Below are 23,370 nucleotides of genomic sequence, written 5' to 3' on the forward strand. Positions count from 1 at the left end.
TTGAAATGGACTCGGCCTGGAGGAGCTTGAAATTTATGACAGCATCTTGAGTATTATCAACATGCTAGTGCAGATGGTAGAGTTTTCTGGAATGAGAATCCTTAAGATTAAAAACGAGACCTGTATCTTAACCTTGAGGCAATTTCAACATATTATAAGGATCAGACTAGTAGCCAGGGGCTGGAAAGTTTTCGTAGCTGGTCAAGGGGGTTTTATCACCTCATCTAATTTAAAAATGCGTTACGTCACCTCTAGTGTTTTGTGTTACTGGAGATTCACTTTGTACTGAGCAAGGCTTTAGGAAATACCACAAAGAGGGGATTGAGCACATGTGCATTCTCACACCCAGAGAGGAGGGTGCTGAAAATCAGAGCCAAGGAAGACTCTAAGCTTCATGTGTTCCCCCCAGGGTTGATGCCAGTAATGGGAAAACAGCATTGTGTGCCTTGAGTGGAGATTCTGATTAGACGGCAGGGACTCTAGGCTCTGCTCCCTGGGATTTTGTGAATTAGGCAACTGAGATCACTGGAGTGGAAGACTTTCCCAGTGGATAGCTCTTTTAGCTTGAAAATTATTAGTCTGGCTAAAAAAAACCTGACAGTCTGAAAACAAAGAAGGGAGTGACAAGGTGATGTTATGCACACGTGTTCCACTAGAGATGGAGGTCTGTGTAACCCAGCCCAGAGTGCATACTTGCAAGGCACGTTTTCCTGAAGACGGAGAGCTCTCTGATGGAAAGTTGTACGAGTGAGGACATGAGAAATACACGTCTTCAACTATTTTGAATACATTTTCCCTTTTCTAAAAGCATGGTCTAAAAAACTTGCCATACTGTGATTTCATTAGTCAAGGGGGATACCCCAGAGTGGAGGTGACAGGTTTCAGGAAGTGCTTACAACCCTCCGGGCTGTCTCACTATTTCCCCCTAATTCTGTTTCTAAAATTCTGCTGCTCCTGCTGCGAATATTAAAAAAGGAGACACATGTTAATCTTATTCTGAAGAGAAGCATAGTGGTAGAACAGAGATCTAAGTTGTTCCAATGGATTTTATCAGATTCTACTTAAAAATTCACTACTATCCTGCTCTTTTTCCCTGAGAACCATTTACACCACGGAAAACTGGTATAAATCCTGAAATGGAGGAAAAGTAAAAAGGAAATGGTCTCTTCTTCTTCCCTGCTACATCTTTTCCTGCCCCAACACATGCACACGCACAAGAGGCATTTCATTGGCCTCTCAGTGGAGGGTAGGAACACCGCTTCTCTTGTTTCTGTCCTGTCTGTCCTGCTTGGTCGCTCAGTGGACAGTGGAACACAAACCACTTGAGAGCATTTCAAGTAGAAAGGGATTTAGGGCAAGAGATTCCATTTACAAACTCTTTGCAAGAAAAGTTTGGCAGTTAAAAAAATAAACTTGAACATGTAATTACCATTTGGCTCCGCAATTACACTCTTGGGCAAAATGAAAACTATAGTCACAGAAAAACCTTTACGTGAATATTTGTAGCAGCTTTATTTACAGCAGCCCCAAACTTTCTAGCCCAAATACCCTTCAATGGGTGAACGGCTCAGCGAACTTGGAGCAACCTCACTGTGGACAACTACTCAACAGTAAGGAGTGAACTTTTTGTTGTTTCTTTAAATGGAGAGACTGATTACTGCACCCAGGACATCATGCATACTAAGCATATGCTCTCCCACTGAGCTATACCCACCCCCCAAAAGGAATGAGCTACTGATACACACAATTTGAAAGGATCTCCGGGAAACTTAGGCTGAGTGAAAAAAGCTGATCCCCAAAGATTGCAAGCTGTATGATTCCACTTTTGACACTTGTTGAAGAGACAAAACTTAAGAGGTGGAGGACAGACATTAGGGTTGGGGCTGTAAAAAGACAGCAGGAGGCATCCTTGTATCGTTAGACCTGTCTGGTGTTTTGACCTTGGTGGTAGATAAATGAACCTACGCACGTGGTAAACTGGCACAGAATCACACACTGAGGTGCAAGTGAGTACACTGGGGAAAGCTGAGTAACAGCGGCGAGTCGTGTCAATGTCAGTGTCTTGCTTGTGATATTGCACTGAAAGTTTTGGGCAAGTGACCATGGGGGAGGTTGGGTAAAGGGCACATGGGATGTCACTGTGATATTTCCCACAAATACACTTGGATCTACAATAAATGTAATAAAAACCTTGGTTTAAAAAAAAATCTTTGTAGGGAGTAGAGGAACAGAAGCTAGAGGGCTCTGATGCCAAGCTATGCACCGTAGCTGTAGGCCAGAATTTAGGAAGCTGCTGCCGCCACCACCTCAGTTAGCTCTCGTACTCATGAGGCTTGTGACAGACCCTAAACTTGGAATCCAGTTGCCAGAAACTTTCAGGTCAGTGTGCCCAGCAGTAGAAAGATGGCTCCCGTTTCACTTCCACGTGCCACATGTCTGACTGGTAGAACTCAATTTCCAAAACACTGGATGCAAAATGATCTGGAAGTGTGGGTTTTAGCACTTCAGTTTTTCCAAACAGAATATGGAATGGGATTGGAAGAGCCAGTCATGATTTCTACCATTACCAGCCACTAGCTGTGTGACCTTGGCAACAGGTTTTACAAGCTGCAATCACCATTCTTAGATGACACATTATAAGGCTCTGGACACCATTCCACTGTGTGTTTTGGGGAGGGTTTCCCATATCACGTAGGAGTAATTCGACATCAGCTGGGTGCCCTACAGTGCAACTCAGTTCTAACACTTCTTACCCTGAGGGCTCTGTCTGTAAGCCAAGAAGAGAGGCTGCAGGAGGAACTAATCCTGCAATACCTTGATCTTGGAGTTCCAGCCTCCAGACTGAAAGGAAGCAGATGTCCATCGTTTAAGCCCTCGGCCTGTGGAACTTTGTGTTGGCAGCCTTAGCAAACCAATGTACTGCCCTGTGACTGTTACCGGGCCCTCTCTAGACTCGTGGACAGCAAGACAGTAAAAATGAACGTCACTCCCACAAGACTCCTAGGCAAGCAAAGCTTTTTATTAAGAGGAGAGCTTGTGCGCAATGGAGAAGGGGAAAGAAAGTCCCAGCTCCCCGAGGACTTTCAGGGAAGGGGTTTCAAAGGCAGCGAGAGGGAGGGCACACAGGGTGCACGGTCAGCTTGGTCTCAGTTCTCGGATGGGTGCCATCAAGGGGAACTTTCCAGCATCATCAACCTTCTGGTTTCTGGTTTCAACCAGTCTGGGGTCTGCATGCTTGCAGTCAGCAGTTTTCACCGGGGGGGGACAGGGTGGGGGTCCGTGTATCTGCTTCTGGCCAGATAACTTAGCATGTGTGTCAGGCCTTTACCTACGTCTTTCAGGGAACTGGGAGTTCGGAGATTCTGCTCTGTGGCAGATTTAGAGCCCTGCTTTTGTCCTTTGGCGATTGTGTACATGCATCAGTGGAGCAGAGGTGGAGCTAGTCTTTTACTCCGCAGGTCTTTGGTTGTGGTCTCAGAAGCCCAGACCTTCAGGGGCTTTGTTTTCCTGGGCCTGTCAGTCCCACTTGCTCTAGGTCGTTACCTCGGTCCTTTCCACAGTGACTGTACTCTTGTCTCCCTGTCTCACCATCCTTCTGCAGAGCAGTTTTCTAGAGAAATGTCCGTTTTCAACTTTCCACTGTGTCTCTGAACTACCATTTCCCTCAGTATTTTGCAATAATTTTATTTACAGGCCCCCAAGTATAACTGATTTTCTTTCCACGGAACTTCTATTGTCACACCTCCCACCAGGACAGGCGAGTGTCCAGTGTCCAGCAGTGTGATGGGAGGCCTCAGCTGCAGGGTAATCTTGGCATGTCCTCCCTAAGTATCCACTCGTTCAGCAGTTTTGGGGAAATGTTAAATAACTTACCTGCAAATTTATTCAAAGCATGTTTATACTAAAACAAACGTTAAGTTTTTAATGTGATCGTTTCAAATTCAAAGACTTTTTTTGATTATAGTGGGATCCCCCGAGTGAAAGTGTTTCCTCTCCTCTGCCTCAGGGCCTCTTCATTCACCGTGGAGGCAGCCCTGTGCCACTGCAAGAAACAGACGTTCCTTCAGTCCTTCTCTGCACAGAATGGGTAGAGGAGAGGCAAGTGAAACCAAAGGCAAGTCTCCCTACGAAGCTAAGGAGTCTTCCTGACACGCTCAGGGGACGGCGGGATGTTAATTAAATCCTGAGCTTTCCTGTCTTGGGATTTGAGGCCTGTAAGGGGTCTTGCAGTCACTCAGGTTGTGATGTGAGGTGCGGGTCGGCGTTGATCTATCGGGGAGAGGAATATGCAGTGCAAAGAAGCAGAGCAGTGGAGACATGAAAGTTCCTGTCTCCTCCCTGGACTCCAGCCCACTGCTTAGGTACACACACCTGCTACCCCGCCAGTGTCTGAGTCTGCTCTCCTGCTTTCTCTGCCCAATGTGCAGCTACCACATGGAAGCCAAATTCAACAGACATTAAGCTAGGACCCCACCTTGATTGCATTTGAATTATCTTTTGAAATTGGACATGTCCAGGTTCACTGACCCATGAGGTCTTTTCAGTATTTCCTTATGCTGCACATGGTTGGGGCTGGAGAATTTCTTGTCGTGGCCTGCCAGGCCTCTGACTAGAACATTTTGAATCAAGTAACTTGTAACATCATGCGTGGTCCTAAGCCTCAGAAAAATGCGAGAAGGGCCCAAAAGCAGGCTAGCGGTGAGGCCAGTCATTCCCCACACCAGTGATCGCATTCAGGGGCCTTGTATCACTAGTGCCCTTCAGGAAGCGCAGAACCAGACTCCTCAAAAGGCATTGCAACAGGTTTCCAGGAATTACTTTAGAAGCCGATGACCCAGGGCCCGTGACGCCTAGATTGGGAATTCAGGGCCTTCTCCTATCGGAACGGTCAGCCCCGAGTTCCTCCCAGCATCCTCGGTTACTATGAGGATTCCTAGGAGATTCGGAGGGTGGAGGGGAGGACGTGCAGACGGTGAAGACCTGGCCCCGCCGGCCCGCCCGGTCTACTCCCCGCCCTTGCAAGAGGTAGGCCGGGCGCCAAAACCGGGCATCCTAGCCTCTCCAGAGGATGCTCACCTGCTGGCGTAGACTCCGCCCAAAGCCCCGCCCCTCAGGCGCAGGCCCCGCCCGGAGCCCCGCCCCGCCCGGCCCGCGCGCCGCCGGCGGGGAGGGCGGGGCGGGCGGGGCCAGCCGCTGGCTGTGCGGCCGCCGGCGGGGGGCGGGGCCTGCCGCCGGCGCGGCGGAGCGTCGCGCGGTGACGCGGCTGACGCGGCGCTCGCTAGGCCGCAGTCCCGCTGCCGGCCTCCCCGCCCCCGGCCCGCCCCGGCCGGCCTCCCGGGCGGCCCTGTCAGTGTGGCGGCCGGCCGAGCGGAGCGCTCGGTCCTTGCAGCCCGTCAGGCGGCTCGCACGGCACACCCCCGTCCCTCGGCGCCTCCGCCTCAGCCCGGGGACATGGCCCACGCGCCGGCGCGCTGCCCCAGCGCCCGCGGCGCCGGGGACGGTGAGACGGGCAAGCCCAGGAAGGTGGCGCTCATCACGGGCATCACGGGCCAGGTGAGCGAGGGCGGGGGCCGCGGGCACGTGTGCGCTCGCCGGCCTCGGGGGACGGCTCCGGGGCGCGTGGCGGGCGGGACGCCGGCGTCCGGGCTGAGGTCCGCACGCGAGCCGGGGTCCGCCCGGCCGCCCGCCCGCGGGGAGGGCCGGGGTCTGGGGCGCGGGTCGCTCGCCGGCCCTGCGGATGCCCGGACGCGGGCGGAGGCTTCCGTGCTGAGCTGCCCTCGCCGGGCTTCCAGACCGACAAGGAAATAAAAGCGGGGCTGTGCAGTCACAGACCAGGAAATGTTTTCGTGTTCTGTGTTTGTGTCTTAATAAAAAGCACACGTCGCAGAAACTTCTGTAATCACACGCACCCGAGATTCGCCTCTCGCACCTGTCGTGTGGGACCGGCCGGTCCCCGCTCCCAGCCGCCGGCCCGGGAGGAGCTGCCCCGAAGCCGGCACCGCGTGCAGCGGGCATGGCTGGGGCCGGCCGGCCTCCGTGTCCTCCCGAGCAGTGCCATCCGACACTCAGTGCTCGTGAAATGATTTTGTAGAAAAAAATGTGTGCCTGCCCCGGAGATCTCCTGGTGGTGGCCAGCAGTATTACTGTGAAATAAAGGTGGTAATAGTGCTAGCTAATGCATGTTGTGCTTACTACATTCCAGTCACTTGGCTCATTCAATTTTCACAACTATTCTTTGCGGGGGTAACTTCACAGATGTGGAAACTGAGGCCTGAGGTCAAACAACTAGGAAGTGTCCAGTTGGGATTGGAACTGCTCTCAGACCTCTCTAGGTTAGAAAGGAAGTTGAAATTGTCTAGACTTACAGTCAAAGAATGTTGGACAGTTTTAACTGCCGGATACCTGATTACTTTCTGGTTATTCACGCATCTTAGTCTGTTTAAGGTAATTACGATAAACACATGTTTGAAAGCTGATGGTAGAGCTGTGTGGGCAGGGATCTGAGGTTGAGGTAGAGAACCGTTAAATTCAGTCAAGGGCCTGTATGCTTTCAGTATCGTCAGGGAGTTAGTTAAGCTGTTAATGTAACTATTGGTAGAGCTCAGACCAATTTAAGTGACCAGCAGTATGCATCCATGCAGGTTAGAAATGAAACCTGGTTTGGAGCCATGAGTGCAGTCATCTGGTTGGTACCCAGTGGCCAGGGAGGTACCCCAGTGGCCCGGCCTGCTTTGTCCTATATGCTGCTACTGGGGTGTCTTCCTGAGCACGTGTTCAGCATGCTACTCCCTGGCCAGACATTTTGACTCCCCACTTCATTTCCAACTTTACTGCTTGAATGTCAGGCTCCTTTTAACCTCTGCACCAGTATCTCCCTCTTCCCTCCAGCACCCACCCTCAGCATGTCCCCTGACTTGTTGGGTGTTGTGTTGGCTCCTGCAGCCCCCGGCACAGAACTCTGGTTGCCACGTGAATCCTTGCTCACAGAGTTTCCTGCTCTGCTCTGTTTTGCATTTATCTTCTAGCACAGTGACTACCAGCGTGGGTACCACCGTCTCTGGAGTGTTGTGTGGTTAGTGCAGGGCTCTGAAAATCCACCCTGGTGTCTTTTTTCCTAATATTCTTGGGTGAGCGCTTACTGAGCTACTTACCCTGCTAACCATTTTATATATCCCTATCTAAGAGGCCGATACAGTTTTTGTCCCCATTTTACACCTGGCTAAGTCAGGTTAAGAATGTGTTCCTCGAGGGCCCACACCTCCTGAGCGTCAGAGCTGAGATTTGAACCCAGGAGTTGCTCAGAGCCATTTTGTTGTATTGCCTCTGTGGTAAGCCGCACACATTAAATTACAGCCGTGTGTGTGTGTGTGTGTGTGTGTGTGTGTGTGTGTGTGTGTGTGTTTGAAAGGGAGAGAGATGTGGGGGAGACAGAGATGGTTTTACTCTTAAGACAGGTGGTCTCAGATTCACGGTGAGGGGAGCTGCGCTCAGAGCTCCCATGACAGGTGTTGTCCCAAGTCCCCACTTGAGGACCAGTGCCGGTGGCCAGGCTGCCTGTCTGCTGTTCCTTTGTAGTGCTCGCTGTCAGCAGTTGGTCCAGCTTCCTTCCTTTTGTCTCTTACTGACACAGTAGTTGTGAATCCTTTCCCAAAGTTCTTTACCTTATTAAATCACCTTGAAGAAAATCAGGCTCTAGCCTGGCCTTGCTGCCTTCTGCCCTGTGCAGCCACCCCCAGGGTTCACCTCTGTTGTCTCATCGTGAGGGACGTTCATGCTGTGCTTTTGAGTATCACTGCCTTGTACCTCTTGGGGACATTATTTTGTGGCTGAGTGCCCTCACAAGTCCTACTTTTTTAACTCAACCAAAAGCAGCTGTATTCTGACTAAACCAGCCAAGTGCAGCCATTCCAGGCTTTGTGTTTTCGTTTCTTTGTATTTACATATATGCAGTCCCTGTTGGCTGTGTAGGTAATTTACATATCTTAGTTCTTTGATGGTACTTTTCCCAGTGTTCTCAGTCCTCTGAGCGTTTTTACAGGAAGAGATGAAAATGAAGCAGGGTGCCTTTCCCTGCCCAGACCCCAGGCTTCTGGTGGAGGGTTGAAAGCCAGTAGCCAACGGGTGGGCTCCTCAGGAGCAGGGAGGCCTGGGGTTCAGGGTGGGTGAAGGTATCTGGATGAAAACTGACTGGAGAGTTGCCCGAGAGCCCCAACGAGCACGAGGCCGATCTGAGCGTTCAGTGTGCTGGGGAGTGGAGGTGGGAGGTGGGAGGTGAGATGCTGGATTGCGTGACCCTTCTCCCACCTGCACGCCGACCTGAGTTTCAGCTCCTGGTTTGCTCGTTGTGCCCTTAGACACTTCCTTCCTTCCCCAACGCTCCTTCCTCTCTGCAGAGGGGTTGTCCGTGCTGTCAAGCCCAGGTTTGGTTTTCCTTAGGAGATTCAGGAGTCCCCTATTCTGGACTCTTGTACCTGTTTGTAAGCTGGAAAAATCTTTTGGCCTGCAAAATGCTCTTAGCAGATTCTTTGACTTGACTTTCCCTCTGGTGGGTTAGTTTCGTCTGCAGAGATGCTCCCTTGACCTGAGAGTGGCCTCCCGCTTCTCATCCACTGTGCAGCCCATCCTGGCTACTAGCAGCGCTTTACTTCATACCTCCTAAACTTCCAGTGGCAATTTTTTTTTCATGCTTAATTAATCTTTTCTTCCAGAAGCAATTGCATTTTGGTGTAAATCATCTTCTACTTAGTAGCAGGAGTACGAGTGATCAAATTACTTCAGTCAGCAAATGTTTGAGTGCCAGCTACGTGTCGGGCAGACAAAAGTGAGCATCCTGTGACACCGATGTTCCGGATGGTGATGGTGACAGGGCGATAGGTGGGTGACAGTAATTGACGGTGTTGAGCATTCACTTTATGTCAGGCAGTGTTCAGCCGCCTTCCACTGCTTCTGAAGCCGCGGAGCCCTCCTCTGAGGCGGTTTTCTTATTACCCCCAAGGAACACAGGTTCACGGTATTGTCCAAAGATCACTCTTTATCCTTGTTTGCAAAGTCAGATTTGAAATATAAATACCAGTAATTGTGTTTTCTATCAAGTTTGTAATTTGTATCAACAAGTACATTCTAAGGAGAAGTAAATAATTTGTGTATCAAATTAGAAAAATAAAGCATATTCAAGAGTTTTTTTTTTTCCTTGCAGTTGTGGAAAGGTGTGGATTATAGTAGTAAAATAAGCCTGTGTTAATCACTGCATGCCCCTCAGTTGATTTTCTTTGCTGTTATTTGGGTCAGACCATTAGTTAATTCGTGGGAGGGCTCATGTTGACAGCTAATCATGCAAACCCTCTGGAGGCTGGGACTCTGTCTTGGAGCCATTGGAGGAGGAGGTGGACTTCTTTGCCCACTTGGGTTTGAACTACTGCTCAGCTCCTTGGGAGTTGTATTGCTGTGGGCGGGTTGTTTACCTTTACTGCCAGGTTGGAAGAGTTATGCCTCCCAAATAGGAAAGAAGTCGGCCCATTGCTAGAATGGACCTTCTCTTCACAGCGCCAACAAGATGATAAGCGTCCTGGACTTCTAGGAAAAGATGCTGAATGTGGACGTATGAATAGTTAGCCGTGGGTTGTACAGGGATCTGTTATCTAGGGGCAGAAAGTTCCACAGTAGTTGGAATCGGCCACAGGCTATAAGGTACTGGGAGGCCAACACATTTGACGTCCGCTGAGTCTTATGGTGCAAAGCAGATCTGGGAGCTGGGCTTATCTTCCCTTATAAGAGGATTGTGGGCCGTGGACTCCACTGTAAATCTTCCTTGCTGTGATTTGCAGTCTGGGATGAAAGCCTTGGCATAATCGGAAACGAGAAAGGTACCTCGAGTGCTGTCCTGGTTTGATCAAAGACTGTCGTGTGGTAGGAACATTTTTTCTGTCTTTATGTTCCATATAATTAATTGATTAACTGAGGAAAGAATGTGGACCTGAGAATCAGGGGCTGAGCTACACCAATTAATTGTAAAGCCTCAATTTTTTCTTGATCCATGATACCTGGTGAAGGGGTGACCTGGTGATCTCTGAAGTCTGTTCAGAGTGTAAAGTGCTGTGACTTCAGGATTGAACGCTAAATTATAATTGATGGCGTGCAAAAAAAATCTTGTATTTAACGAGTGCAGTCATTTAATATCAGTTTTAAAACTAAGACCAATAGGAGAATTAAAAAAAATTATAAAACCAGTGAACTGTTAACTGTAGTGAATCGCAAGGAGATCTCCCCTTAAATAAAGACGATCTAAAGTATTAATTCAACAGATTTATTGAGCATCACTTCCCTTGAACGTTTTTGGTTATAAATGCCGTTGTAGTAAAAGATGAGCTGTGACACCTTTTTGGAGGAAGCTGAGCTGTCTGGGGACCACGTGTGCTTCTTTATTCTCCTTTTTGACCTGGAAGTCTTCATAGCCTCGTATCCAGCCAAGGTTGTTCCTGTTTTCATGCTCACTTTTCTGTCTTAAAGGCAGTATGTCCGGCCTTTACCGTTTATTCTATTTGGAGACCTTGGCAATTATTTGATCAGATATATATAAGTTTGTACCAGGGAATCTCAGACCAAGTGAAGAAACCCCGTAGGTTATGTCATCTTGTGATGACATAACCTACGGGGCAGGTCAGATTGTTTTTTTTGGCTGATCAAATTTGAATTTAACGGAATATTCCCAGTATAGTCCCTAATGGTGAGTTAGTGTGAGCCAGGCAATTGATTTTTTTTTAGGGTTTGATAACTAGTTTTTGAGCCAGTATCATGGCCAGAGACATACGTGTGTAAAATCAGATGGCTTTGTTTTCTACGAGAATACTAGGCATACGGTTACTTGAACGAGTATGCAGTTTTGTGTGTTTTGTTCACTGTAGTATCCTCACCACTTAATGTGTGAAGTGTAAGACGTGGTACTGGACTCGGGACTCAGTTGACAGGGAGGGAGGAAGCAGAGATGCAGGAACCGAGATGTGATGCTGTGCCTGTGGCTCCTGGTGGGAGGAGGACCGGCTTTGTAGATTGTGGGGAGGGGGTGAGGTCATGGGGACTGGTGCAGTTGGGAAGGCTGCGTGGGTGGGGCTCCGAGGACAGGCAGGTTTAGAGAGGGGTGCCGAGGACACTGGAGAGGCTGGTGCAGGGATGGAGTTCTGGGAAATAGTCCACTGAAAGTCCAGAGGTCCAGATGCTGGCAGGCCTTGAGCAGCAGGGTCGGGGCTTGGGTTTGATGAAGTAGGCAGCAGGGGAGGATGCAACTGACAGAAAGAGCTCAGCCTTGGGTTAGTCTGAAACCTGGGCTCAAATCCTGCTTTAAAAAAAGTGCGTTTAAAGACCTCTGCCGCTTACTGGCTGAGCATCCTTGCATGGGTTTCTTCATAACCTGGAACCCTAGTTTCCTCTTCTTTAAGAGGCAGTTAGTTATACCCACATCACCAGTTGACGTGCAGATCAGATGTGATGCCCAGCACGTGCTGTCTGTGAAAGTGTAGTGCTTATTCTTTCTTGTGTTCTGTGGGGTACGTTCTCCAGGAGGGGAAGAATGAGCAGGATGGGGAGGGTTTTGAGAGGGTGTTGGTGTAGACGACAGAATGGGTTTAGGAGTAAACACGGAGTCAGGGAGACCTGCCGGGAGTCTCCTGTAGGGATGAGGATGGAGGGGCAGCAGTGCTGCTTGTGGAGGAGGAAAGGGGACCAGGGGACCACAGGCCTGTGCAATCGGGTGGGTGCGGGGAGGGAGGGGAGGAGGTGGAGGCTGGCTGGGCGGTGTTGCCACGCCAGACACGCGGTCACTGGGGAGGACGGCCAGTTTTCTGGGGCAGGTAGTGAATTCAGTTTTGTTCCTGCTGAGTTTGAGGTGCGAGCATGACGTCTAAGTTCTGATAACCTGTGGGCATTTAAAACATAAGCCCGGAATGCAGGTGAGAGGTCATGGCCACACAGGTCCTCTCTTGGCCTGGACCACAGCCATGGGGCGGGGGGCGCCTCTGTGGCCTGCTGCCCAGTCCTTTTGCCCACCCCCAGAACCTTCTGTGGTTCCTGCTTCCTGGCGTGTGACGAACTTTCCCCCTTTCGTTTCACAGCTGAAGTTAACCAGCTCACTTCAGTTTTACCTCAGTTCTCCCTCCCTCCCTCTCTCTACTGACGTCTGTTTTCCTAATGCCACACCCTTGTCTGAGATCCCTTCGGCTTTCAGATTGTTGCCCGTCTCTTGAGGAATGTTGGGAATCCCACGTTTCGAGACTAATTGGAAGGAAGGCGTTCAGTCCCCTTAGCCCTTCCCATAGGGGCTCAGTGCCTGCAGTGGGGTGACTCTGTGACGCGGACCGGCAGGTGGTCCTGCGGGTGGAAAACCCGAGATCGCATCGTGTGGAGGGGCCGAACCTAGTCTTTGGCAGGTTGGTAAGCAGTTTTCCTGCCAAGTTTTGTGTAGTAACTCATTGCTTGTAGAAATAGAGATACTAAGTATTTACTAAGTATTTTGGAAGGTCTTCACAGAGTGGTTGCGCCCCGCACTTGGTCCTGCGTCTGTGTGCGGACACCGAGTTTGAGTTGGTGCTGGAGTGAGCAGCCCGGTCCTGGAGAGCAGATGTTTGTTCGTTCACGTGGAGGGAAAATGCGGCGAGTTTGCACCTCTGGCCGTCTTTCTTTTTTTTGTTTTTTTCTTTTTAATAACATGATTTCCTATATTTCTTAGAAGAGCACTCTTTTTATAACTTTTCACAAAAGTAGTTGGTTTTTCAGTGTTCTTTTTTAATACTTTTACATTTGTTCTTTAAAAATGATGAATGGAAATTTTACAGACATGTGTAGGCCACAGTAATGGTTTTTGGTGACCGTTGTTGATAAACAAGCATAATGTCTTTTAGCTTAAAGTGGAATTCCTCAAAATGTAATCTTGGTTGCAAGAGGCCTACTGGAGTGAACGGAGTCCCGGAGACAGGACGGAGTGATGAGAGGCCGTGGGTTGCTTCAGGCTGGCTGGGCTCCTGCGTCCCCGATGGTGGCCTGAGGCGCGGCGCTCCCGGGTCTGACAGAGGACCTTGTTACTCAGGGCTCAGCGGCTGTCAGGGCTTCACTTTGCTCCAGATCCGCAGGCGCCCCGAGGCCCGTGGGGTAGGGGTGGCAGGTTGAGGTCCATGCTGCAAACGCGATGGGTGTGCGTCACAGTTGAGAAACCCTAGGGTTAGGGAGCCCTGCTCCTCCATGGGGGCTGCTAGTGCACCCACCCCACCTTCGCCTGGGAGGGGGACACTACCTTTGTTGTTTGGGATAGCAAACAAATCCTCCCTCTGCTCCAGAGAGAGGGACCTGCCTCTGTCTTAGAAGCCCGTCTCCTTCACAGAGGACCTTTGACAGCCAGCACTGAATAGGAGCTGATGGGACCCAGGGAGGAATGCCTCCCGGCTCCGTGTACTCGGTACGGGTGGAAACTCAGCAGCTTGACAGTGTAGAGAAGTCCCCCCTCACTTCTCTGCACATCCTTATGGGGAGCTGGACCCTTGTCTTGGATCCCTATTTTCTGTCCTTTTTACTTGAAGAACAAAATGGCAAGACCTGGGCTTGGTGCTTAATGTGGAGCAGATGCGCGGGCCTTGCCCGCTGTACATCTTCTGTTTTGCTATGCCTGGAGGGGCGGGCAGCGCAGGAGGACTGCCTCTGGAGATGCTGAGGAGGTTTAATCGGACAGGTTGGCCACTGTTGGCCTGAAGAACCCCAACTCAGGACTCTTCTCCAGCCCAGGGGAAGAGCACACCCACACTTCCCCCGGCCGATCGCAGCTGGGGTGCTGTGTCTCTCTTCGTCAGCGGGCCCCTGTGGGGACACATGCTGTCACTCATTTTTTATTTACCCACTGATGAATGTAAATTTTCTTCATTACTCTTAATGCTTTTTCCTGCTTCATTTAAAATCATGCGTACCTTACCGTTCTTGGCTTTGCCTTGGGATCACCCTGCCCTCCACGAGCGCGCCTGTCTAGTGCCCGTGGCCTGATCGCGCACCCTGCCCTCCGCGGGGAAACAGGAGGTCTTGCCAGGTTTCTAAAGGTCCCTCAAGTCTTGGGGGTTATGAGTCCTGGTGCTCTTGACAGCGTGTACTCTGACAGCCTGCACGCTTTGTCAGGCCGGGTCTGCTGTTCTGCACTGAAGGAATGCCTTCTTCGAGGCAGGTCAGGCGGCACGACTGCTCAGCAGGTCAGAGGGCTCGGTGTGGCCTGCGGCTCTGCGCTGCTCAGCGGTCGTTTCGCTTCCCGATGATATTAGCCATACATGTGTATGTTATTTCCTAGTTTTCAGAGCATTTAAAAAGTCATTTCCACTGTTCTAAGTGGTGTTCTGCGAGGCAGACAGAGCAGGGATTGCTTCGTTTTATAGGTGTGATGACCAAGACCAGAGTGATCAAATGTTTCATAGTGTCTTGGGGCTGGTGACCAAGAACACGGTGACTCCCAGGTTTTTCTGCCCTCTTCCAGATCACCAAAGTTTACTAGATTTAATTTTTCTACGTTTTGTCACCAGTGTTTTAATCCAGGCTGGTATTTTCCTTTACTGTTCCATGAACGGACTGTGTAGGTAGAGTAAGGCCCCCACTCCAACCTCAGGTTGTCCACGTCCTAGTTTTGGAACCTGTGAGTATGTTACCTCTTGTGGCAAAAGGGACTTCGTGGATGTGGTTAAATAAGGGGTTTTGAGATGGGGAGAAGGCCCTGGATTATCGAGTCTGATATTGTAGGGGATCTTTAAATGGGGAGGAGGGAGACAGAAGTGTCAGGAAGGTGGCATTGTGAGGAAGACTCACCTGGCCAGTGCTGGCTTTGAGGACAGAAGGGGCCACAAGCTGAGGAACATGGCAGCCTCTGGAAGCTGGGAGAGGCCAGGGAAGGGGCCCTCCCCAGAGCACCCACAAAGTACCAAGGCTGGTTGACTTGTGGCCTTCAGACTTCTGACCTGCTGAATTGTAAGGGCTGTTTTAAGCCATTACAGTTTATGCTAACTTTTTCTTTCTGCCTTCCTTTTCCAGCCTTCATTCATTTCCTTCATGTTGGAATTCTTTGCACATTTAAAATTATCCCATAAATATGTTTGTATGCCTTCTGCGGGTAAGACATCCCTTCCTTTGGTGTTACGGAGAACACCCGATGTCCCCGTGCTCACGGACCTTGATCTGATGAGCAGCATGGATGGGTCACTTCAGCAGGTGTTTATTCAGCACTTGAGCTCTGCAGGCACTTTAATGGCCTGTGGAATCTGTGCCAGCATGCTCCTAGTAGAAAGCTGTTCTGTCATCACCACCATTATTGTTTTGAAAATAGAGTTCTCCTGTTTTAATTGTTTAGATTTACATGTAGATGAAAACAGCAAACAGACTCCTGGATACAGAGAACAAGCAGTGATCACCTGAGGGGAGGGAAGTTGGGGAGGGCGGAAGAGGTGAAGGGTCTAGAGGTACAAACTGTTCGTGTTACCGAATGCAACTATGTGTGTCCTCTGCAAGGTGAGGCCAAAAAAATACCCAAACATCGGATTTTGGAACAGACGTTTATTGCCAAGCAAGTAGAACGAATGGCTTGTGCCCCCCAAGACCCCCAACACTCTGGAGTTCTGCTGAGCGTTTACGAGGCCAGGGTGGGAGCGGGGGGCTAGTTCCAGGGTGTGTGATCAGCTGTGCACAGTTCTGGTTGGTTGATGTGGTCAGTCCTTAGGTGCCAGAAGGTCTGGGGGCCATGTGCTCATGATCATCAAGCAGTTCATTTCTTCCACTTGGTGGTGGTTTTTAGCATCTGAAAAACTCAGGACATCTGCACGAGATACTATTATCTGGGTACTTCAGAGGGGAGCTACAGCAGAGCATACGGGGAGGGTCTGTCCCGGGAGGGCCCCACAGGATCCTGCTCCGTTACAGTTCCCCCCGTTTCTGTGATGCTTCTCAGTCTTGAGAAGGGTGCCGGACAAGAAGGGGAATGACGTTGTGGACAGAGTTTCGTCGTGAACTCGGCAGAGGAGCTCGGTTTCTGTCTCCAATCCTGTTTCATCCTTCCCCAGATCTTTCAGGGAGTGGGGCGATGACAGCTCTGGCTACTTCTGCTGAAACAGGGCATAGTCCTACCTCGATTTGGAGGCTGGACACTGAGTTGGAATATTCCTGAGTTCCAAGTCATGGATCTGAGTCTTCTGTGATTAAGATCTCGTTCCCTGAGGACTTCAGGAGAAGGATCCTGAGAACTAGTCTGGACCTGGCACTTTGGGGGAGACTTGTAGCCAGGTAGCCAGTTGTCTACTTTCATCCAAGTAGGTTTTAATTTTTGATGTGGGATTAACATAACAGGAGCTATTGGCCATTATACATCTTTTTTTTTTCTGCTAACATCTGATCTAAAGCAATTGTCTAAAAATTTAATATTTACAAGAGGAGACCCTGAGGTCGTAAGTTTGCAGCTGCCAGCAGAGAACGGCTGGTGGTATCCTGAGTATGATGCAGCTCAGAAAGTCAGGTTCTCATCAAAACAGGAATGTGCCTGAGATCATGTCCACAGTGGCCACCTAGTTTTCCTTGGGTGTCTGAACCACAGCTACTCCGTTTAGACTTTGAAATGCATTCCCCTCCTCAAGCCCAAAGCAGATGTACAACCCACATCCAAGAGGCAATAAAATAAACTTTACTGACCAAAGCAGCCCAAGTCAAACCACGTATAAGTCAGAGTGACTACCCTGGACCTCAGTATGTGCAGATCTCCCCGTCATTCCCCCTTTTGATTGCAGCTCTTTCGGTAAAAAGCATTGATGCTCAAAACAGCTGTCCGTCATGCTGGGTGGTAGCTCCTGCCCCAGGTGTAGGTCATGCCCCTCGGTGCTGGGCGTCCTTTATATTTGCCTAGTTATCCATATGGGGGAAACTAACCAGATATCACGAACAGGCTCCTAGGTATGCTAACGGGGAAGCACTTCACAGGCCGTACGATTGTCACACCCAGCTGTTACACAAGCATCATACGTGTGCTGTTAGCAGTAGACTTAAAGTGAGCATTGGTATACATCCTGAGTAGTTACAATCTGACAACTGCATTCGTGAATTCTCTGTCCTAAACACAGCGGCAGTATTGGTAGGGAGACAATGGTAAATTTCAATTAGAAAACAGATTAAAAGCCAGTGATACTTCAGGCAAGATCAGAGAACTGTAGCCGTGTTCATCAGTTCTCTCTGCAACAGTGCCATGAGATCAGAGTTTTCCTTAGACTTTTTAAATATCTTACCCAGCTTAGAAGCATGATTGAAAGACACCTGTACTTGTCAGGAAGTCCCCTTTATGAGTCTAAGCTAACGGCCAGAACCATGACTGATAGCATTATACCAGGACAGATCCACATTTTAGAAGCTCCACATAATTTCCAGAATGTCCACATCAACGTTTATCCATAGCATGTAATCGAGGAGGCTTACCAGTTAGTTGACAATGCTTCCCCTGCAATTTAATGTAAGCAGCCAATCCTAGTCAAGTATTTTTCTCCGAGTGTCTCAGGGGCCCTCTGAAGCATCCCAAAGTCAGCTGAAATCAAAAGAAGTTCAATTAGAATTTGATAGGAAGTTTGTCAGAAGTAGCAAATTAAGTTTCATACAATCTGTTATCAGAAGCATTCCAAGTAAACTTGTTCTCTTAACAAGCGAGGAAACAAATCTAGTCCTAAAGCAGGCTACTTTTAATAACAAAACCCACTTACCTAATTCGGTTTAATTTCTGCCTGAACATGCACAAAACTCCTTCTTTAGGGCTCCCTTTCTGCAAACTTCCCACAACTTTCTGTATCCATTAGTTTGTCCCTTATTTTTTTCTCCATCCCAAAACAACCAGCTCTAGGACCAAATCACTTTCTTTTCCCTTAAAAAAAAAAAAAAGAGTAGAAGTGCATTTTGTTAACTCAAAACACACATCCTACTTTCTTGCTGTATATTGAAATGTTTCCCCCATTAATTTTAGTAGCTTCAATTACATACTTAAATTAGAATCCTCAGTTCTTAAGAACCTTCATTTCTAGTGAATGTGTCAGTATCTTAGCTTGGGAATGACCTAACTACTCAACTATTCAGTGAACTTCCATCATTTAACCCAGTTCAGCACACCTCTAAAGTGTCAAGTTATCAAGTATCTGGAGAGGTTATTTTCAATTAGATATTCCTAAAACGTGGTTATTTCTAAAGAGTTCACCCAAAAGCTCTTACCTCATTTGCATTCAATTCACTTATAAGAATATTATACCGAGTTAGTTCATTTTTTCTTTCTGCTGACAGAACAGGGTCTGCAACAGAAACATGAACCTATTGACTTTCAGTAAACCTACGTACTACCGACTGAAATAAACGCACAGCCTAAAAGTTGAGAGTTACGTTTTATTTGGTGGGCATTCTGAGGACCCTTCGAGCCCGGGATGACGGCCTCTCAAATGGCTCTGAGGGACGGCTCCGAAGAGGTAGGGGAGGAGCCAGGATATACAGGAGCTTTACAACAAAGACCAGGTAGTCGGAACATTAAAAGATTACTTGTTATCTAAAGAAAACCAGGCATCTCAAGGTAAAGAATTCAGCGCGCTTTTATGTGTGGGAGGAAGCAAACATTTGGGCTTATTGAATTCATCCCTTTGACAAGCACCTAACTGTCTGGAGCCAGTGTCCTGTCCTTTCTTATTCTGCGTCCCCTCAGAGGGCACCATTGTGCGTGGCTGCAGAGTTTGGGCTGCAGGCTTGTTTTCACTGGGGGGTGGCGGCAGCAGCTGATGACTTGATGGCTTCAGCATTCTTTGTTTACTGATACAGCGTGCAGTATTCTTCATTCACAGTACAATAAAAGACACCTCTGTATTGATTACACCAGCAAGCTTAAGCTAGCTTTAATACCAGGTATTGAAACAAAGCAGGACCCTGTGGGGTCCTCCCCTGCTCTTTGTTTGTAGGAAGTAGGCTTCATTCAGCCTCCCTGACCTTCCCTGAATCCCAAAGGGCAGTTTCAAAGGATTGCTAATCCAAGAAGAGAGAGAGAACGTTGAAACAAGGAAAGAACAGCCAAGAAACAACCGTGATCGTTGGGCAGGGTCCTGGTTCCTCCTCAAGGATTACAGGTAACAGTATCTTTGAGTTCTGCAGGAACTGAGGCCCCCACCCAGGCGAAGGATGGTAACTTCAAGCTGAGCGCGGAATTCCTGGAACACTGCCCTAGTACCTCCCCACCGGCCAGTCAGAAGGAAGTCACACACCTGCAGCCCTCGCCAGAAATTTTGCCTACAGAAACTTTGCCTGAAGACCATCAGGCAGTCAGGGTTTTTTTGAGCACGAACCACCTGTTCTCCTTGCTTGGCCCTGCAATAAACCTTTCTTTGCTGCAAACTCCAGTGTTCCGGTCTGGCCTCACTGTGCGTCAGGCACACAAACTTTTGTTCGGTAACGATATCAATAAAATACTGACTATTTCCTAGATCAGGTTTCACAAACCTGAAACTTGTTCTGTCTAGCTTCTTTTATGCTTAGCATTTGTAAGCATTTACTTTTAAGTCAATTAGAGCTCACTCACAAGTTAATTTTTTTTTTTTACACAAAGGCAGAACCAGAGATCTCAGTTTTTCCACTGGAGTTTAAAAAAGCTTTTTTTTTCTCCCTTGAAAGCCCAGGTAGATCATTTGCATTTCAAAGGTACAGGAAGGAAAATGTAAATTCCTCTAACTGCTTTTACAAAACACGACCATCTTGGCTGTTTCCAGGGATTTTTTTTCCCCCCAGTTCCCAAATATCCACTTCAGTTTAAAGAAGTAACAGATTCTCTCACATTCACATGCCTCACTTTCAGCAAAACCATGCAGAGAGAACAGAATTTGGATTCTGGTACTGAGACACCCCCCCATCAAACCAAAGAACAGCCAAATTGCAAAAGGCCCACTTTGATGTATAATAACAGAGTTGTTAGGAGCCACTGTTCTCCAGGTCTCTGAGAGTTCTAAGTCCACACAGTGTTACAACAAAAAATACATTCTTTCACTCATGGGAGCATAGCTGAAGATCTCCCCGTTTTGCAGACTGTAAGTTGGAACAGAGCTCTGATCATCCATACTTAATTATTCACAGCTAATGTCAGATATTAAGCAAACAGCAATTCAAATGGTCATAATTCCCTCGCCCCCAAAGGGGAGAACCCCAACCAGTGACCCGTCAGAGATGAAGCTGAGAGATCAAGGCTAGAGAGGGAAAACGCAGACCACGGCCCTGCCACAGGTGCGGCCAGTGCAGCAGGGGACGGTCCCCGGTCTCAGCTGGCCAGCGCAAGTGCTGATACCCCCCCACGCATACAAACAACAAACGAAGTCCCACAAACAAAACATCAGTGAGGTGTAGGCCCTGGATTCCACTTCCAACTCTCAGATGGAGGCTTCCAGAGTGGCCTGGCCCTCTAGAAAGTGGTCTCAGGGAGGCTTCCAGCGAGCCCAGAATGGCTCAGTTCCTGGGTGGGAATGAACCCAGGTGGAGCGGGTAGAATTTTTCATCCTGCTCAAGCCAGAGCAGCTCACCCAAAAACGATACACACAAAAACACAAAACAGCAAATAAGCTATATCGCACAGACAGAAAATCAAAAATGTCTAAAAATTCCACTTCCACTCCCAGACGGAGGCCTCCAAACAGATCTCCCAGCTCTCCAAAGAGAAGGGACCTAGGTGGCTGCCTTCCCGGTGGAGCCCAGATGGAGTGGAGAGAATCTCCAGCCTGCACAAGCGGGAGCAACTCGCCCCAAGTGACACCGAATGTGGACACAGTTGTGGACGTTTCTTGGCTCCAAACAGCCTCGTGCTGGGGTGGCTGAGGCTGTCGGGCAGGTCAGTCTCTCCCCATTCCCTTGAGCGAAGTGAGTTCTGCAGCTGCTGGGACCCAGGGAAGGGGCTGCCCCCAGCCAGAGTCAACCTGCCATGGACACAGACTTCTAGGCTGAGCCTCACCAAAATTATCACAAAAGCAGATTCGTGGGCCCAATACACAGTTGAGCCAAAAAACACCAAAACATCGGAGTTGGGAGCAAAGATAGGCTGATTGCTGGGCCGAGCAACGAGGACAAGTGGCCCGTGCCCCCAAAACTCCCTGACCTCTGCGCAGGGTTTCAGCTGAGCACGTTTAAAGGGAGCAGAAGGCGGGGCATCCCAGGATGTGTGGTCAGCTGTGCACATTTCTCTGATTGGTTAATTGGGGGTGGGATCAGTTTACGCGCCAGAAAGCCTCAGGGGTACATACTCTCCATCATCAAGTTAATTTTTTCCATTTGGTGGTTTTTAGCATTTGAAAAACTCAGGAAATCTGCAGGAGATACTGTCTTCTGGGTACTTAGTAGGGGAGCTCCAGCAGAGGATACAGGGAGGGGTCAGCAGAGGTCCGGGAAGGCCCCATAGAGTCCTGCTGGTGCACACCAGGTGCAACATAAGTTACAAGGATGCACTGCACAGCACGGGGCATGTAGCCAGTGTTTTATAATAGCTTTGTATGGAGTATGAGCTACAAAAATGCACACCTGAGACTCACATAACATTATAAATCAACCATACTAAAATAATTAAACAAAGCAGAATTCTCCTTTGTTGGCTTTGAGGAAGCCAGTGGCCTTGTCAGCAGGGAACTGTGGTGACATCTACGGGCTGAGGGTGGTCTCCTGGTGACGGCCAGCGAGGTAAGGCCTTTGGTCCTAGAGCCACAATAACTGAGTTCTGCCGACAGACAGAGCCAACGCTCAGATCCACTCAGGCTTTAGGTGAGACTTGACACCTGACTTGTAGCTCAGAGATGACCTGGCTGCGCGTTCCAGGCTCCAGACCACAGAGAACGTGAACTAGTAAAGGTGGGGCGATTTCAGCTGCCGACCTGGCGGTGATGCTGTTTTGCAGAGGGGGCAACGAGTGCGCGCTGAGGTATCGCCACAGCGCGTGCAGCATTAGCTAAGGTAGTGTGCACGCCCTGTCAGCGGTGTGAATACGCACTGCAGTCCCCGGGGCACGGTGTGGTTGGGGAGGTGGTGGAAAACCTCACGGAGGAGGTGCTTTTGAGCTGCGCTCTAGGAGGCAGTAGGACTCGAGATGGTCAATTCTCTGGGCAGAGGGGCGTGGCCAGAGGTGTTGTCTGGTTCTCAGGACTCAAATATAAATCTCCTGGCCTGTGGTGACCATTTTCTGTGCATCTGGCCTGCATGATCTAGAGCAGGGCTGAATGGTGGACACTGGGGCTGCCGGGAGACCCTGGGGTTACTGCCCTTCCACTGCCACGGCCTCCCGGGGTCTTGTTCACTCCCAGGCGCCATGACGGTGCACGGCAGGTCTTGGTTGGCTGTGTGAGATTTCGCTTTGTGCCACTTCCTTTGGCTGCGGGGTGGACTCCCACCCGACAGAGCCTGCCAGGGAGCTCGCAGAGCCAGGATCGCGGGGCCCTCGCAGCCCTGGCCCTGCAGCTGTCCTCAGTCTCTGCCATGCTTAGAGGGGCTATGCAAATTACTGTGTTGTTTCAACTTTAGCTTGGAGCCTGAAACTGAAAGCAAGTTTTGGGGAACTTCTGAGTGGTTTGACTTGGTTTTGTGAGGTTGGGCAGCCCCAGATACAAGGTTAAGGATGAATAGGAAGGTGTTGGGGGTTGTCTCTGAGGGGAGATGACAATACATAATAGGTTTTTCAGAGTTTGACATTTCTACATTTAAATACAAACCTTGGGAAGGAGACGTAGGAGTTGGAACAAATTCTGAAATGTCTCTGCTGTTTTGTCTTTCAGCTTTTTTGTGACCTCTGATGGTTTTTCATTTGACCACCTCATCTATTTTGACTAAGTTAGGAAGTTTTGAATTATTTCAACTTATATAGTATTGTCTTTCCATTGAGCTGTGTTTTAACCTTTACTGACATTTGAGCATTTAGGTTTTATGCTATCTAAGCATAGCCAAAAGTTTATACTGTTGCCCAGCTGTTGTTTAATTTTGATTTTAATTCCTAAAAACAAGGGAGTGTTTTAGAAGGAATTCCTTCGTCGAGCCAGGCCAGCGGTTGGGAGCCCGGCTAGAAGTGCTGGGAGACCCTCTGTGGGGCCAGCACTTAGTAGGGGCTTAGGGTCGGTCCAGAGACCTGCTCCTGCTGGGCTTTTGAACCACACAGGCCCCCTCTCCGCCCTGGGCTTGGGTTCTCTTCTCGTCCAGTGCACGTTCCGGGACAGACATGAATGTGCAGCTGGGGTCCAGAAGTGGACGTCTCCCCGTGCCTTCCTTGCAGGCATAATGGAAACTGCTCTGAGGAGGATGCTGACCACTGCGGATGGCGTTCAGGGCCACTCGGGTTTGGGAAGGGCTCCAGGG

At 49.3% G+C, this 23,370-nt stretch overlaps 1 protein-coding gene and 1 long non-coding RNA gene across 4 annotated transcripts in view; both read left to right on the forward strand.

Annotated features, from left to right (window-relative positions):
- LOC140687862 (uncharacterized) overlaps positions 1 to 4,204 on the forward strand; it is a 19,106-nt gene extending 14,902 nt beyond the window's left edge. Inside the window, exon 2 of the long non-coding RNA XR_012062526.1 lies at positions 4,007 to 4,204. This is a non-coding gene — a long non-coding RNA (uncharacterized lncRNA). The remainder of the gene's footprint in view (positions 1 to 4,006) is intronic.
- Positions 4,205 to 5,242: 1,038 nt separating this feature from the next.
- GMDS (GDP-mannose 4,6-dehydratase) overlaps positions 5,243 to 23,370 on the forward strand; it is a 449,816-nt gene continuing 431,688 nt past the window's right edge. Inside the window, exon 1 of one of the 3 annotated variants that reach the window (XM_072945793.1) lies at positions 5,243 to 5,553. In XM_072945793.1, coding sequence (XP_072801894.1) covers positions 5,452 to 5,553 — 102 coding nt within the window. In that variant the 5' untranslated portion in view covers positions 5,243 to 5,451. The remainder of the gene's footprint in view (positions 5,554 to 23,370) is intronic. The other 2 variants (XM_072945790.1, XM_072945787.1) reach the window with 2 other exon arrangements.

The sequence above is a fragment of the Vicugna pacos genome, chromosome 20, assembly GCF_048564905.1.
Source record: "Vicugna pacos chromosome 20, VicPac4, whole genome shotgun sequence".
In the NCBI taxonomy this organism is placed as follows: Eukaryota; Metazoa; Chordata; class Mammalia; order Artiodactyla; family Camelidae; genus Vicugna; species Vicugna pacos.